The sequence below is a fragment of the Cnephaeus nilssonii genome (genome assembly GCF_951640355.1).
Source record: "Cnephaeus nilssonii genome assembly, chromosome: 3".
NCBI lineage: Eukaryota > Metazoa > Chordata > Mammalia > Chiroptera > Vespertilionidae > Cnephaeus > Cnephaeus nilssonii.
Window position 1 is genome coordinate 72825216 of NC_137074.1, and position 18956 is coordinate 72844171.

Sequence of the window (18956 nt, forward strand, 5' to 3'; positions counted from 1 at the left end):
ACTTCTGGGAAGCCTTCCATATATCATTAAGCCTTGATGTGATCACTATGTTTAATGTAATGTCATTGTGTTCATAATTACAACTCTGAGTTATTGCTAATCATTAAATTTGTTGAGAATTGATGTTTTAATGCAAATATAATACATTTTAAAGAGGTCTGCAACCAAAATATTCAAACATAATGGAAATTATTGGGGATTAAATAGGTAAACAAAAATCCTTTGGGAACTAAAATCAGTAATTTAGTAAAAACTCTCTGAGAGCTGAAGGGAAATAAGATACTAAATTTATTTATGTGGTCAATCAAGTCAAAATTAACAAGAAAAAATGTGTTTTTTGTTTGTTTGTTTATTTGTTTGTTTTTCAGTAATATCTATGCCTGGAATACATGGAGATTTGAAAGATCCTCTGAAAAAATTGAGGTTCTTAATACAAAATGTATGTAATCAGTTTGCCTAAGTCTCACCACTTTCTAGTTCACCAAAATCACATACCTAGATAGTTGAGAACATGCTTCCTTTTATGTGAAATATATTCCTCTCCTTGGCCTGGTGAATCCTGTGATGTTTTATCAATTCACATAAGATCATGAATACTTGGCTACGGGTAAAGGACCAACTTCCATTAATGTCTTCAAAAATTTATTCTTAATTCAATAAAATGAAACTAGCAAACCCAAAGAACTTTGATGAAAGAATGCTTAAACTTTAGTCCTCTTTACACTGTGATTCATCTTTCTGTTTGGAAGAGGGAGTCACATTGGTATTGTGGAAGTAATAATAATACCTATTGCATTTATTTGAGTTATTTTCTCTTTAAGCTTTTGTTTCAAACCCTCTATATTAACTATATATTCTGTATGTAATTTTCTCTTATATTAGCTTGCAACAATCAATGAGTATGTTGGGAGACCATAAAAGAGGACACATGTACTATTTTAACAAAATTGCATATTGATTCCAAAGTGTTTAAAAAAAACTTTTCATGAGTTATGTCTTAATATGATTCAAGGATTCTTAGAACTGAGCTGAAAGAAAAAGTATAGAACTGAAAGAAAAATTCATGCCCCAAATTTATTTGCATTAAAATAATTTTTTCAAGTGTCTTATAGCCAAGTGAGGATGGAGTGATGAATGCAAAACTGCTCTATATCATCCACAAGTTAGAGTGTTATTATAAAACCAGAGCTCAATTTGATGTGGCAGGAGAGCAAGGAAAGGCAGGTGAACTGTGACGTTGGCTCAGCATGCTTCTCTCAGTACTTTGCTAGCAATCACCCCTCACAAATCCTGATGTACTTTAGGTAAACCACTGTGAGCATGGATTGAGTTTATTTTCCTCATGAGATGGGAAAGGTAATTTTTTAAATATATTTAAAGAATTAGAATAAAATATACAATTTAGGTCTCATTTGTTAAATAGGTCAGTTTCTGCTTCCTTCATTAGAAAAATTATTTGCAGGTTGACTAACTTTCCCAGGGAGATAGGAGGAAGCATGCTCAACTCTGATAGAACAATATCCAAAGGAAGTTCTAAAATAACTGTCAAACAGAGAGAAGAGCGGGTCCAGGTGCACACCAGACTCTATGTCCTGGGAAGAAGTATTTCTTTAACACTACAGGCACCAGAGTATAAGAGGCTGGACAGATTAGCCTGGGTTGGTGGTTTCAAATGATTTCTTAGAGGTGAAGCTCTTCTGCTTCCCCTCATTTCCCCTCTGAACAAATTATCATGAGAAAACTTTGACATATTGAGTAGGTGGAATTCTAGCTAATCTAACAGAAGCAGCTCCTCACCTTCTCAACTCTCCAGAATTGTCAAGATGATCCTAGGAACACAATGGGAAAACTGGCCTCTAATACAAAGAATTTATTTTAGTGATGAAGAGGGATTCTTAGCCCCAGCATACTATGAAGTGACTTGCCCAAGGGTAGAAATTAGCAGCATATTGTTTAAATATATATATATATAATTTCAGAGAAGGAGAGGGAGAGAGAGATAGAAACATCAATGATGAAAGAGAATCAATGGTTGGCTGTCTCCTGCATGCTACCCATTGGGGGTCAAGCCTGCATTCCAGGCATGTGCCCTGATTGGGAATCCAACCATGACCTCCTGGTTCATACTGAGCCACTCCTGCCAGACAACAGCACATCTAACAAAGCTCAGTCTCCTGAGGACCAGTTCCGTGAATTTTCCATGACACCACTGACAGCAGCCATTTGGCAATCTGGGTACTCATTTGACTTCTAAGACCTTTGCAAAATGACTGGAGTGAATCTTTGAGAACTTGTAAAGGTCTATTTTTCCTTTTCAATGGTATTGACTTTGGATGGACATTAAATGTAAAAACAGTTTGATTTCAATGCCACGCAACTGCCAAAAATTAAAAAGCTGTATTAGTGGTGACAAAGCACACGATTTATTGTGTTCTGGGCTGCTTTATTGAAATGATTTCTTGCATTTGAGGTATAGGTGAAAACTAAACAAACAACCCTACATCGAAGGTAACAAGTCATCAGTCATGGCTCCTAGTTTGAATAAATGCAATTTGACTTTGCCCATGAGATGACACACTGCAGCAAGCTGATCTGGGATTAGCTCACGTTAACCACTCTCCATTCTGTGGTACACAGTGCATGTTGCTAGGTGATTTGACAGAAGGAAACAGAGGACTGATTGATGAGCCTAGTAACTCTTAAGTGACTGCAATATATACATGCATAGCATGAAAGCCTCCCTGCCACAGCTGCTGTTTGCTTTATGAAAAGTGACCCTAAGTAAATTCATTCTTTTAAAAAATGAAGCGAAGCCCCTATATGCTCTTGTACACATTTTCTTTATCATGAGCTGTGCTGTTCATTTGATAAGCCTTGCAGTGTCCCATGGTTTCTAGTATAAAACTCCATTTTCAAGAGCTTGTAACTTGTCTATTTAAATTCTCCCTGGCTCAGGGCCTGGAATGCAAATTCTGTTTCTGAGAATCACTTTGTTTTCCACAACATTCAAAAGAGAAGGGGGTAGGGGTGCTGAGGGTATTCGGGTGTGAGTTTGTTTTCACAATCAGAAATCCTCTGTATTCCAAAATGGTTTGCAAATTTTATCCAATTAGACCAACTGAATTTTTTTTTTTCAGATTGCTGTAGGGCATTTTTTTTTTTTTTAAAAAAAGGGTATAGTCTGAAAATTGTCACAAATGTAACAACCTGGACTTTCTCAACTTTCTTGTATACTATCTTGAGATTAGGTAATTTTAACCCAGTAAAAAAGAAACCCAACAATGACAAATCAAACACACAAACTTTGGCGTGCTGCGACTTAATCTCTGTACCTGCTGGGGTACATTCTTGAATGTGCTTACATTTATGCATCATGACCTCATTAAAAAAATGTTCTCTTTAGAGAGTGTCCCTAGCAGTGTCCCATCCATCTTCCTAATGGCATCAAAATGAAATAAAAGAAAGAAAGAAAACATACATGGGCCATTGCCAAATACAGGTTGTAGATTATTTGGGGTGTTTAACAGAAGGCGGCATGACTGACAAACACTTGACAGTTGGTTTGATTCCTAAAATAATCGAGAAGAGTGGATGGTTTCTGGCAAGTGCCTTCTAAGCTAAAAGGTAATCAACTGAAACCTGTAATATGCTTTTACAAGTTTCTTCTGGAGAACAAAGCACTCTTTGAATTCATGTCATGAAGTCCACAGGAGCTTTGAAGTCCATATAAATACTTAAGGGACAGTCCTCCTTAGTTGCATAGGCTATTACAAGAGAAACAGGAAAAATCCATGCTTATTGAGGCAATACCAAGGCCCTCCGGGTTTCTTCCTTCCCTGTTTATTTTAATTATTTCTAGGTGCTGCCAAGTCATCAGGAAGCAGAGGGAAAACAACTGAAACATGAGACCTTCTTCCCTAATTAAAAAGACTGGCATTCTGAAGCTTTGGAGATGATTTTCTCCCTGTATTTTCTAACATATTATGATGCACCAGAGGCGGGACATTTTATTCGAATATTAAAAGATAAAATAATTTAATTAGAACTTCTCACGTCACTCATTTGCATAGCTATTTGCCAAGTCACATTAACTGTTGGGGCAGGGGAGCCTTGCCATAATGACTAGGGTAGTTACTCCAAGTTTCTTCCACACTCTTCTTTTAACCCTACTCTACGTTTCCCCTTCTTGTTTTCTTATACGCATTCAGAATATGGTAAACTTTGTTATTTTAGGGCAATTTTATACACCTACTGAACACTTGGAAGAAATAAATCAGCAAGCATTGAAGGTTAGGATGTGTGTGTGTGTGGTGGTGGAGGGGGGTTATAGATACACACACACATATAAAGCTTAGATGTCAATCGTAAGATAGTTTGGATTTTGCCTATATTTTATTGTTTTTATACGTCAAAATTCTGCCTAAAACATATATATGTATGCATGACATGCATGATTATGTGTATGTGTTGTATAAATATGTAATATCACAGAATATTTATTTGTACGTGTCAGTGAATATTAAATAAAGATCATGTGCCAATTCTCACATAGTAGTACTTCACATCACAGGAAATTTTAGCCGACAAAACGACAGAGAATATTATTTTAGTCCCTCACTTTAAAAATCCTTTTTGAATTTTTGTTTTGTTTTGTTTTGTTTTCCTCACTGACAGAATGCAGGAGAATGAAGATCGCTAGAAATCCTCTTACATTGAAACCTGCTTGTGGAGACACTTACAGAGTTCTCTTCTTTCTCAGGAACATTTTCTAGTACCAGCCATCAATCCCACTTAGCACTTATACTGCCGACTACTTACTGAACACCTTGACTATTGTAGGAGCCTCAAACACGTTGTCCTCAGTCACTAGCATGCACACAAATCTCTTTTCATCGCTGATCCTCGCATTACTGATGGACAGAGTGTAGTTTTCGGAGAGGCTCAATCTGTCTTTGTATTCTGGCACATCGTCATACTGCACACTTTTTTTTGTAGAGGACCTGAAGGCAATAAATACTGGGGAGCCATCGGGCTTTTCCTAAAAGTTAAAATAACAATACATTTTAAATACAAGCTCATGCAGATGTTTCAAGATCATATCCAGAACAACAAAATTTCTTTGGCCATATTCTTCCACTGATATTTACAGTTGTGTCCAAAAAGAATTATTATGGATACAAGCCTCACATAAATCTTTGAGTACAGAAAATTAATCTTTGTACGAGAAGCTGAAAGTTATTTTATAGGTACCAGCTTAAATATCTGAAGAGGGAAGGGCAAAGCTCCAGGAATCTGAGCTTTCCCTGCATCTGAAGGGCAGAATTAGTGACTGTTTTAAAACTAACAAGAGCTGGCCTCGTGTCTCATATAAAGGAAAAAAAATAGATGTAAACAAATATACAAATGTACACAATGATATTCAGCTCATCATCACAGCAAGCACACACCTGAGCTGCAAGCACGCCTTTAGCAGTCATGGGGAATTCTTTTGCATATTCATTACTTTAATGCACATACGGTACTTTAAATGCCCATTCCTTTCATTTTCAGCCAAGACTGACACAGCTGACCTTTACACATAGCATAGTTTAATGACTCTTCATGGAGGAACAGTATTTGCCCTTGTGAAACAATGATGTCCATTTAGCAATAGAATCAGATTAATCACTAAAATCCATAGTTTTGCTACCTGAGGCATAAAACTTAGCTCAAAGGGCTTTCATATAAAAGCTTTTTATCAAAGTAAAATATAATCTGGGCATACACATCTATGCCAAAAGCACTAAGACATGCAATTCATTTCTTCGTCTGCTCCCATAAGAATTCTCTTACTTATTAAGGAATTAAATAAAAAATAGGGGGAATTTCTCTTCTACCTACCTCAAGACCCTTGAGAAAATAAAAATGACAAAACATTTTAAAGTGCATGGCGAATTTCAAAGTGTTATATTTTAAAAATTATTAGTATTTATTACTGTTCTGGGTGCAATGTTTATGTCCTCATCTAATCCATGTCATAGTCCTAGCCGCCATGTGTTAGTATTGGGAGGTGGAACCCTTGAGAGGTAATAGGTTTAGATGAGGTTCTGGCAATGGTGCACTCATTTGGGATTAAGGCCTTTATAAGAAGGTAAGAGACATGGGTGGTGTCTGTCTCTCCATGAGAGCACAGAGGAGAGGTTATATGAGCACATAGCAAACTGTCAGCTGTCTACAAATCAGGAGGACCCCCACCAAGAGTCAAATGTGCCAGCCAGCACCTTGATCTTGGGCTTCTCAGCCTCCAGAGCTGTGGGACATATCTGTTGTTTAAGTCCATGTCTCTGGTATTTTGTAACAAGGGCCCACACTAATGCAATTACTAATCTAATCTTGGAGTTCTCAAGTTTTAGTTGGTTGAATATCCTCAAATTTGTGTATTCATTCACGTATGTAATAAATAATAGTTAATTTTTGAGTACTTAACTATATACCAGGTGCTTTCTTTGAGCTTTCTATGTATTCATTAATGTAATACTCATAACAACCTTGAGAGTTATATTAGTGCCAGGCTAGACAATGGAGACAGAGGTTGGTTATGTAACTTCGCCCAAGGCCCAGCTAGTGTATCTCAGCAAAGCAAGATTGCAGTGCAGCAATCTGGCTCCATTAGGACTACCTAGCACCACTCTCTACAGCCATTAGATGCTGCCTCCATACCAGGCACTGAGACAGATACAGGCGAAGAGGTTGTGGGAGTGGGGTGCAAAGGGGAGCACTGGGAGTTAGGATCTCCATTCACTGGGAGATGACCACACAGTAAGGGAAGAGATGATCCATCCTTCTTCAATGTTTGCTCCCTTTCATTATTTCCAAACCTGCCATTTGTCTTTCAGGCTACATTCAATTAGAGCTTGTATATTATGCCTGCAAATCAACAGTTTTCAGAGCACATGGTACATCAGATGCATCTCATCAGTTTATTGCTGGAGCTTTTTACTAAATTAACCATTTGAAAATTGCCATTATTGTTTGTTTCCACCACCACAGTGCCAGTGCGGCTTAGGTGAAAATTATTCCCTGGGTTATCCTCAGAAAAGTCTGTGATCACAGAAGCGTGCACCATCTGTGTTCTACTAATTTTGGCAGTAAATTTGACTCAACAGGTCGTAGTCTTCAGACCGTAGGAATTTTAGGGGTGCAAATAGACTTTGTCCTCATAGGCCTTAACTTCATATGTCCACTTTTATAGGAAGTCAGAAATAGTTTAACGTGCGCTGGGTAACAGAGGCGGGTGAGCACAGTGAAGTGCTATGTCGCCGCATGGCCTTGCTCTCCTTTCACATGCCCCTCACATACAGTGTGCTTTGGACTTCGCAGCCCCACAGTCATAACAGCTTATATTTTTCATGCAACTATCCATGTGCCAAGCACTCTGATATGAGTTACTTCGTGTAACCCTCCATACTACAGGGAAGATTATTCTTATCAACTCATTTTATCGATGAGAAAATGGGGATGAATTCACTGCTCAGAATCCCACAGTGAGTGTGTGATAGAACATGCTGGTCTGACTTCAGAACCCATATTTTAAAAGAATATGCTATACCACCCTTTGGGTACAGCCTTAAGCACATTGACCCCATTTCCTAAAGTGTGCTCTGTAGAATGTTTATTTTTACAGTTATCTGGGGAGGGGGGGGAAGTTGTATGGTTAAATAAACCTAAGAAATCAATCAAACTAAGACAATTCATAATGCACCCTAATATATGAAAGGCTCTGAAAAGTGTTCCAATAAATGAACTTCAAAAATTCTCTGACTATCAAATCATTTTCCTATTCAAATATATTTTAATATATCAAGAAGCTGGGGCACATTTGCCATTATGTTCAAGGAAACATGTCTATTTTAAGCTTATAAGCTACCATGGGTCTCATGTGATCCAACATTGGGAAATCATGTCTCATAGAACACCTTTTGTTGGTTTTGGTAACTAAGTTGAGACATTTTGTCAGCCAATGTTACCTAACTACTCCACAGCCACCTACCAGGGTATCTACACTCCATTTCCAGATTCATCTGTACCTTGATACTTGAGAAAATATGAATTTGCTGTCTGCAAAAAATGGATAAAGTCAACAATGTTAAATGTAAAAGGGACCTACCATATCAACACAGTTCTGAGACTAAATCACCAGAAATGAGCTTTTAGTATTGATGATTAATTTTCAATGAATACTGGGGTGTGCTGGCTACGGCAATAGGCACACTAAGCAGAACATGAGCGTGTGGCTGCTGTCTTCCACGAGGCTCTGTCCTGTGCACCACCTGCTTTTCTCTGGAACTCTGCCTTTTCTTCTGCCTCTAACACTTAAGGTTGGGTTTTTCAGATTAATATGACCTAAGAATTAGGTGTTTATTGGCTTTATTTTAAAATAGCATTTGCTATGTAAAACTTAGGAATTAATTCTTTTCATATATTCAACACATGAATTCTACCTTCTTACATTTGTACTGCAGCTGAATATTTCCAATATGTTCATTTGAAATTCACATTCACTCACAGATGGAATTTTATTTCAAAAACTAGAGGCCAAATTAACCAAATCCAAGGGAGGTCCCACTTACATATTTCCATTTGCCAAACATGAGATTCTGAGGTACATCGAGTCGGCAAGGCATGATAATGGTATCTCCATATGTTGAACTTACAGTATACAATCCAAGGCCTTAGGAAAAAAGGGAAAAGACAGAGAAGATTTTAAGTATTTTCTTGAAGTAACAAAGTACAGTAGTTCCCCTTATCCACAGGGGATACATTCCAAGACCCTCCATAGATGCCTGAAACCACAGATAGTACCAAGTCCTAAATAGACTACGTATTTTTCCTACATATAGAGTGTGGGGCAAAAGTAGGTTTACAGTTGTGAGTATGCAAAACACAGAGTTCATTCTTGTATCATTATTTATTAATTATTGTATATTGTTCCATACAAACAACTATAAACCTATTTTTGCCCCACCCTGTACATACATATAATAAAGTTTAATTTCTAAATTAGGCACAATAAGAGGTTAACAGCAATAATCTATGAATATAAAACCCTAATATGCAAATAGACCGAATGGTAGGACAATTGAACAACCGAACAACCAGTTGCTAGGACGTGCGCTGATCACCAGGGGGAACATGGTGGGCATCGGCCGTGGCGGGATGGTGGAGCAGGTGAGTGGGGGTGCCAGACCAAGGCGGGGCACTGGTTGCTGTCATTGGGGTGAGCTTCTGGTGGTTATTGAAAATTCTTTGCTCCTGCCCACTGTGGCCCCACCAGACACTCACACCTGCTGCTAGCACTAGCCCTGCTTGCATCCGCTGCCGGCGCCCAGTGCCGGCCCCGATCGCTCGGCACCATCAATGTGTGTGAGTGGCAGCTGCTGGCCCCAACTGCCCCTCAGGGCTTCTCCACCTCCCCCTGCTCCTGAGGGGAGATTGGGGCCGGCAGCCACCTCTCGCACCCACTGCTGGCAACGGCCCCACTTGCACCCACTGCTGGTCCCCTGTGCTGGTTCTAATTGCTTGGTGCTGTCAGCAGGTGCTAGCGGCGGCTGCCAGCCCTCATCGCTCCTGAGGGCTTCTCCACCTCCCCCTGCTCCTGAGGGGCAATGGGGCAGCAGCCGCTGCTGGCACCCACTGACAGCACCAGCCCCACTCGCTCCGCGCCATCAGCGAGTGCAAGTGGGGCCGGTGCCCTCAGCATGTGGGAGCGATTGTGGCAGGAGCGGGGCTGCCGGCAGACAGGGGACAGGGCACCACAGCGGGAGGGGCCGGGCAGGGGCATGGAGCATGGGCTGAACCCACCCCTGGGCCCACCGCAGCCTCATGGCCCACAGTTTCTTTCAAGGTGCACAAATTTGTGCACTGGGCCCCTAGTTAACAATAAAATAGAACAGGGCATGATGGCATAGATTTCATCAAACTTCTCAGAATGGTGCTTATTTAAACTTATCAATTGTTTATTTCTGGAATTTTCCCTTTAATATTTTCTGACCTTGGCTGTCTTTGGTAACTGAAACATAAGAAGTGAGGTCTTGGATTATGGGGGCAGGGGAGATTGCTGTAAATAACTTCATTTTAAGATGCATATCTTAATGAAGGTTATTATCATTTTATCTTAAATGACATACTAAAAGTGTGAAGCTAGAACATATATACTAGTACTATCTAAATATCATCAGATCTTATTTAGCTACTAAGCCTTGACTGTCACACAATTCAAATTTACAGCCTCCCTCCTCCAATTTTATCAGGGCATACATAAGAGTGTATTCCCAATGAACACAGTGAAATCTGTATTTTTTAAAATATATTTTAATTGATTTCAGAGAGGAAGGGAGAAATGGAGAGAGAAAGAGAGAGAGAGAGAGATCAATGATGAGAGAGAATCATTGATCGGCTGCTTCCTGCACATTCCCCATAGGGCCACTTGAGCCCACAACCAGGGCATGTGCTCTAAAGAGGGATCTAATTGTGACTATCTGGTTAATAGGTCGACACTCAACGACTGAGCCACAAACGGCCGGGCTCTCTGTATTTCATGAGAAAAACATTCACTATATTTCAAAGAAGTGTGGAACTAGACAAAGATGAACATGTATTAAATTATCAAAACTAACTTAAAATATAATTGTTTTTTACTTGAAAATATCATCATATTTATCTTCTGGAAGAAAATTTTAAAGTATTAAAAACTAAGAACTAATATATATAGGGCTGCAATACATTTTAATTATAAGTGGGAAAATAAGCATGAAAATGGCTTATATTGTAGTAGTAATCATTAAAACAGTAGTTTGAATTTTAATTGTACATAAATTATTATCACAATAAGAATTTGTTGTATAAAAATTCTTCATAAAGTATTTTCAAAATGCAAACCATCTAACTTAAACCATAATTTGCAACTAAGGCACCGAAAACTTCTTACACTTATTTAATTCTATATAAAAAAGATGTAAATGATAAAAATATTAAATTGTAAAAAAAAAATCACTCCATAATTTTTATATATGTATGTAACAGACTATTCAAATCCATATATATTCATGTAGTTTTAGAAAAACTCAGATATTTAACTTGTCAATAGTACTTAGGAATCACCTCAGATTTTTTTTTACCTGATATTGTTTACTATAATCTTTAAGATTAAATATTTTTATAATTAAGATATGTCATAATTGGATATAGAGTGAAGGGGCTAAATTTAACGGTAGAGAAAAAATATTTTGTCCACCAGGTGGTGCTAAAGTGCAAAGCTAAGGCAATTTGCAACACATAAATAAGACCATCTTATGACTTTCTGAAGAAACAGGGCAGGGTGAATAGCATATTTCACCATTACCCATGAATCACAACACACACAAAATTTCATATTGGGATAAAAATAATTAACCTTCGTAAAAATAAAAAACAGTAGTAAAATCCCTATTTAAAAATTCTGTCAGTTAAGGAAGCTATTTCCCTTTAAAGCAATTTTGCTCCGGTGAACAAAAACATTAAAAAGAACACAAATTTTATGTATTTATGTCACATAACAACTATTTCCCAGCATTTTTACCATTGTTGAAATAAAGAACACATGGTATATCCCATGAGAATGTGGTTTTCACTTGCTATTGGAGATAAGATGTTTACTAAAATTGTTTACTGTATCTTCAATGCTATAATATAAAAATTACTTCAATATTTTTTAAATTGCTTAGTCTTTCCCATGTTGTAACTCTAATTGTTTTTAAATTCAATCCATTGAAAAGTATAAGCCTGTAAATGAAGAGATGATCTCTTCAGCCTTATTAAAATAAAAATAAGAATTGTGAGGATTGAGATATATGGTTGCAGACATGCAAACTAATTGGAGTTAAGAAACTGCTTTATTTCACAACACAGAATAATTTTCTACAATTCTTTGGCTTCTAAATATGGAATTTTAATAGTGCATTTTAACATCTGTTAATGCACTAACCAGGGGCAGGTATGCCAAGCCAAGGAAACCATTTTGTGATTTAATGTTTTGTTTTATTCATCAGTATATAGCAAGGTGTTTGAATATGCAATAACTCTAAAATTATCTGGATCTATACCTTCGATTATGGCAGGACATCCACCTCTAATTATCTCATCATTATAAAAGCACATCTTCTGACAACCGACGATGCTCCCCTGGTTAGTCAAGAAGTGAAAACAACTTACAGAGCTTAGGTACCAACAAGGGGAATCCTTTGCCAGGTATACAGCAAGAAAAGAGAAGAAAATTCCTTTTCCAAAAACGTAATGCTTCGTTCATTCATACAGACCATTTTTCTTTTCTCTTCCCTAGAGAACTTTAATGTGCTATATATATATATACACACACATCAAATTTTATTAAAAATGGTAAAGCTCTGCAGATTTCAAGTCCACAGTGTATTAGTGATGAAAGTGCAGTTACAACAGGGAAGGGACCATGCATGTTTAGTCTCTGCATCCCTATGAGCAGTTCCTGGGATAAAGTGGGCTTCTAATAAGGTGATTTCTCATTGGAACATTGTGGAGTCCTTTCCATTTTGGTTACCAAATTAACTTTCGAAAATCAGGAAGGAGTTGACAACACAGAGATTTTGAGAATTCTTATTCCTGCCATATATTCTCAAGGGTGTCATAAATTTTTATTCATATAAAACAGGGATTTGCTTTTGCATGGCGCTCTCTTTTTTGAAGAGAAACAATACAACATTTTTTGTAAGAGTTCATGGATGAAACTACAGAAAACATCCCCCCCCCCTTTCCTTTCAAGAGAAATTAAGGATTATTTGTGCTCTGTGATTTGCAAATGATACTATGAAATGTCATTTTGTAACTTGTGATGACCACAATAATTTAAAGATGATTTAAAGCAGAGATCATTTAAATTATTTAAAAATTCATGAATTGGGTCTTTTAATGACAACTTGACATCCAAAATTAGCCAGGGCAGGACTCTTTAGAACATAAAAAACATAAGGAAAATATGACATGTGACAAGAATGAGGCCAATAGGTAAAAGACCAACAGTTACAGACAGAAGCACTGGTCTATAAATTTAGGGCAGAATTAATGATAATCAATTGGGTGGAATTAGGGTCAACAATTATGATTTTAAAAATAATTTTCAAGTTTGTTATAATCATCAACCTTCCTCTTCTGGTAAGAGTAGACTGACTTCCAGGTTCACCTGAGAGAAAGAGTAAATGCTTAAACCTGGGAGAAAGCTAATCTCTTCAACTCCCTAGGGATGAAGTGGCTACAAAGACAACTGTGGTTTGGTGTGAATTGGCATCCTGATTTCTAAAGATGTCTGTCCTGAAGATGAAGTGCCAGTGAGACTCAAAGTACTTGTCAACACAAATGATTCTGTTTATACTTTTCATAGAAGCGATTTTAGTTTTGAATTGCCAAGCCTGAATTAAATTTATCTTAGAATTTCCCTATAATTTTCTCCCTATAATATAAGTTGGATAAATTATTTATGGTTTTGTAGCCTAGAGATTATTGGACATTATTGCAAATATAGAATGCCTATGATGTCCTTCTTCAAAGAGGTTAAGTGTAAAATATAGAAGAAATGTGTGTGTGTGTACAATCATGTGCACTTCTATGTGGTACATTTTATATTTACATGTACATGCATATGATATAAGAGGCTTTAAAATGGGCTAGAAAATAACTATATTTGATGTGTTCTATAAATTAAGGTATTGTTATAAATTATTAATACTAATGTTTCTATTTGTCCTGACATAAAATAAATTATAAAATCATATTATATTTGAAAATACATGCATAATTATTTAAATTTTTATGAATGATAATTAAGATAGAGAACAATAGAACTAGAAAGGCTACATAGGAGAATTCAATGAAAATACATGAGAAAACCACAGCACAAGAAAAATCTCCTGACGAAATAATTCTGACATATAGAATCTCAGGCAAGTGATCATAAAATATAATTGACTCAGAGTTTATAAGAAATAACTCAGTTATACAGAAATGTTAGGTAAATTTATTTGTGCAAATGAATTGTTGGGGAGAAGTAGGTAGAAATAAAGTTATTCTTAGAAGTTACTTTCACACTTATTTGATGAATTTGACAGGTAAACATGCTAGTGTCCCAATATGCTCTATTAATAAATTAAGATATGTACAACTCTAACTAAAACATGTAAATATTTTGTTACATCCGTTTACAGCAGTGTTTCTCAACTTCATCACCACTAACATTTGGGTTGAATACCGGTAAATCTTTACTGTGGGGGACTGTCCTGTGTATGGTAGCAGCATCCCTACCTGTGCCCATTAGATGCCAAAAGTACCCTCCTCCAGTTATGAAAAGAAAATCTCCAGACATGACAAATGTCCCATGGGAGGAAAATGCCCACCCCCAAACTCCAGTCTAGTTGAGAACCACTAGTTTAGATTTTCAACAATTGGCCTCCTTCATTCAATAAAATGTGGTTTCCAATAAAGGGAACTTTGTTACAAAATAGAATCTTCGTGTAGAACTAAATAACACTCAGTAGGACTGAATATGAATGAAGGGATGGATCTAGAAAAGGTGCATAAAACACCTTGCTATTATCACATTCAAACTTTTTTCCTCACAAAACATCTTATATTAAACTATACAAGGGCATTGATTCATGACTCTAGGAATTTGAGATGCAATCTCTTTACAGAAATGTCAAGAAACATTCTAACAAATCTAATTCATGTGCCACAATCAAACACAAATTATACATGCTATATGTACTTTCTAAACTATAAATATGACATTTTATTTAATATGATAATATATCATAGTTCTCTTAATAGAGAGTGAAGTAGATAGCTTTAAAGTATCTTCCAAACCTGTGATTCAATGACACAAAGTTATTTCACATTTCTTCCCATACTTTATTGCATTAAACAAGAGTTTAAGGTATTTGTCAAGGTCATGTAATATAAAACAAATAAGACTGTGTGTGTGTGTGTGTGTGTGTGTGTGTGTGTGTGTGTGTGTGTGTTACAAGGGCCTACAATTCCCAAGTAATTTGGAAAGGATGGCAGATGGGAGAAGAGAGCTGATAAAACTTAATGTTATTTTTGAGAAATAGATAAGAGGGTGTTTCTCCTCTCTTCCTTTCAGCAAACTTAAATAGTTGGGGGCCAAGTTGTGTCTTTGCTGAATCTGAGCAGGGATACGTTTGCTTAACATTTACTTACTGCATTGCCTTTCAAAGGGTCATATATCATAAAGTAGGTATGACTGTATAATCCCTATAAATAAGAAAATCAGTAATATATATATTCATTACAATGTATCGTTAGATACAATGATAAGGACATTGTGGAATAACATTTAGAGGAAAGAGGACCAACTTATTAAATTATAAAATACTGCTGGTATGCAGAAATATATTTTAAGATATGTGCTCTTGACTCCCTTCCAAATTTGGCATATTATAATGCTCAAAATATTCAATTATTTAAAATTATTATAGGTCAATGTAAGAATTCATATTATGTCTTACAAAGGTGATATATAAAAACAATACAAATTTTAAAAGAGTATCAGTATTTGTACCACTGTGTTGAAAATTATCTTCTTAATTTACCATTTCCCCATAGCTCAGTATGCTATAAGCATGGAATGATCTATGAGGCTGGATAAGTCATAATTCTTCCCAATTACTTTAGGCTTTGCCCCATCTCTCCTTTATTTTATCATTGTTCCTTAGGCTCTGGCTGAATTTCTGTATATCCTTAAGGCCCATCTCAAAAATCATGGATTTGTATCTTCATGCATCATCTGTTGGTAGAGCACCAACGACAGGCACACTGCTAAGTATTCTTTGTGGGAAAACACATAAAATGAATACCGAGGCCTATTCCTCAAGGAACATGATGGGATTCGTACGATCTGCTTAAGAGGGTAACTAAGTGCTGTGTGAATGCAGAGAAAAGAATCCCAACAACGAGCTTGATGAGACTGGTAAAGGCTTCTTGGAATAAATTTCACTAGTTTCTATAGGTGGAAAGGTGAATTATGTTACCAGAAATGTCATAGCAGGGATCACGTAGAGGCACTAAGTGACATTTGGTCTCCTCTTTGAAGGCAAACTCCATTTTTTTATTATAGTAATTTCTACATAGTAAATCTTTGGCCTCCATAAGGAATATGTCCTAAGACTGGCAATTTTCCCAAATTCATAAATGCACATAAAATTTCCCTAATAAAATGCAATAAACTATTAGATCTTTTTAATTTCTCTTTACTTTCAACACTAGCATTTGAATTCCTTTTTGGGGCTTCTTTAAGTTAAAAGCAAAAATTCTATTTAGAAATTATTTTAAAGCAACAGAGTTGATTTAAGTCATACAGGCTTATTTTTATTTTTTGAGAGATGCCACATACATTTTAAATCAGCAAATGTACAGATTCTACTGTGCTTGTTAGAATTCCTTAACTTTGGGTCCATAAATGAACTCCAGAGCATCCGTAATTCCTCTAAAGTAATTTAAAAAGCCCCCAAACGGTGGTATAAAAACATTTGTTTTTATATAAAGAGAATTCAAAGCTTCCATCAAATTGTCAAAGAGAACACTGAATAAAAAATATAATATTTAAGGTTGAATAGAAAGTATGGAAGCACAATTTGATGGTATACACCCAATTTAAAAGGTTAACACCTTTGATTCAGTCATTCTACCACTGGGAATCCATCCTACAAAAGTTTTTGCACAAATTCACAATTGTATACAAATATAACACAGCATTATTTTGAATACTAAAAAACTGGAGAACCTAATGTTCATTAATATAGCAATAATAAGATAAAGTGTAATCCACACTATGTTATACGTTAACCCACTGAAAAGAGCTGAAAGCCAAATATATTGTTTCTTTTCTCTATATATTGTGTTAATAATTTTTTATCATTCATTCATTCATTGAATACTAAGTGCCTACTCTGTGCCAATCACTGTTCCAGGTCCAGGTTGGAGAATTCAGCAGGAATAAATAAATAAATAAATAAATAAAACCTGATAAACATGCTTGCATGGAGTTTAAATTATATATATATATATATATATATATATATATATATGTTTAATTTTCCTTCCAAAAAGGAAAATAAATAAATAAATAAAACCTGATAAACCTGCTTGCATGGAGTTTAAATTATATATATATATATATATATATATATATATATATATATATATATATTTAATTTTCCTTCCAAAAAGGGGAATTTATCAGTATAATTCTTCTACTATACTGTAAGTTATTCGAAGGAAAAGCCTACATTTTACTCATTTAAAAAATTTTTGCAGCACCATTTGCAGGAACTCAATAATAAATGGTAAAATAAAGCCCACTGCACTATATTGAAAGTAATTCTCAAGAACATATTCTAGAGCTCGTATTCTTTTCTCTGCATTTAGCATTCCAGAAAGCCATGTGTGCTACTTTTTAAAATTCTAGGGAATCCAACAAGTTGATGGTGAGAAGTGCTATGGTGATTAGAAGTCAGTATCTTAAAATTGTTTTAAAAAATCTACTTTTGTCTTTAAAAAACTTTTTAATAATATATAACATAATTGCAAAACAGTGCACAGATCTAGCCTTTTGGGAACATCACTGAAAACACCAGACTTGAGGGTTTCTTTGGCACTCTCTGCACATTCTTTGTTCTAGTGATGAGACTGGGATTCCCACACACTTGTCCCACAGCTGAACTCTGTGTTTACCATGTCATCATTCCTCAGTGACGAGGCTATGGGGTCTATGCCAACATGCCAAACACTGGTCTCTGTGCAGGGACCAACTTAAATACAAACCCTTAAAAACACTTAATACTGTGTGTTTATATATGGAAAGGACAATATTTTATATTTTATTTTAAAGTAGATTTTCACAGTGAAGAAGACTAAACAGGAGATTGTTTAAGCATACTAGTATTTTCCTTTATACTATATAGTTTGCTTATTATAAATGAAAAACATTTATGTAATTGATAATTTATGATAGTTGAAGTTCATAAAATTGACTATTGTCTATTATCACACTTCTCCTAATTATCTAGGAATTAATACTGTGTTTTTAAAATGCTCATATAAGGAGAATCATATAATTGTTTGCACTCAGACAATTAGTCAATATAATGCTCACATAGAGTTTAAATTCTAGACATATATATTTTAAATATTTTCCTTCTGCTCTCCTTCCTGCATTAGTTCTTGTATTAACTATATTCAGATCTGAGGACTTCAACTGCTAACTAGCTTATCAAAAGAGGTAGGTAGAAAAAACCAATATTTAAACACTCCTTGGGTTAAAATAATGCAAAGGAAAGACGAATACATTTATGCTCCATTGCTCTGCATATTTTTTGAGCTTGAAAGTCCAGGCTTACCTACTTAAGAGTATCAGTTGTATTTGAATGTGAAACTTAGATTTTCCTGTGCATTTTGACATAAATCATATTGATATTGTGAATACAGTTCAGTTATTTATAGCAAGAACAATAACTGTACTGTATTCTTGAAAACACTATCAACAGGAAAGCAGGCATGACACTTCATGAAAAACCTTAATTGTATCATCTGAAGTAATGGAAACTTGGAATTGAGACTAGAGTCTGCCTTCAGAAAGAGTTCATAGTTATTATGACATTAGTAAATTTGTTTTCTGCAAGTAATTTAATGCCATGACAACTAAAAGACCTCTTGATTTGAGAAAATCAAAGCTGTCCTTGATAACACTCTCAAATCCCCAAACAACAAATTTCTAATAGCTTTACTACTTCTCAAAATGTCTTAGGAAAGATGTATCACAAAGACTTTTAGCTAATAAGATCATCATTATTTTCACAGAAAACTTCACTTAATAACAACCTGTGCTAATTGTATTACTT

General features: G+C 35.7%; 1 protein-coding gene across 4 annotated transcripts in view; it reads right to left on the reverse strand.

Annotated features, from left to right (window-relative positions):
* ALCAM (activated leukocyte cell adhesion molecule) overlaps positions 1-18956 on the reverse strand; it is a 206986-nt gene that overhangs the window by 50518 nt on the left and 137512 nt on the right. For all 4 annotated transcript variants that reach the window (XM_079767372.1, XM_079767370.1, XM_079767373.1 and 1 more), the window contains exons 2-3: positions 8610-8710; positions 4819-5038 (exon numbers count right to left, since the gene is read on the reverse strand). In XM_079767372.1, coding sequence (XP_079623498.1) covers positions 4819-5038; positions 8610-8710 — 321 coding nt within the window. The remainder of the gene's footprint in view (positions 1-4818; positions 5039-8609; positions 8711-18956) is intronic.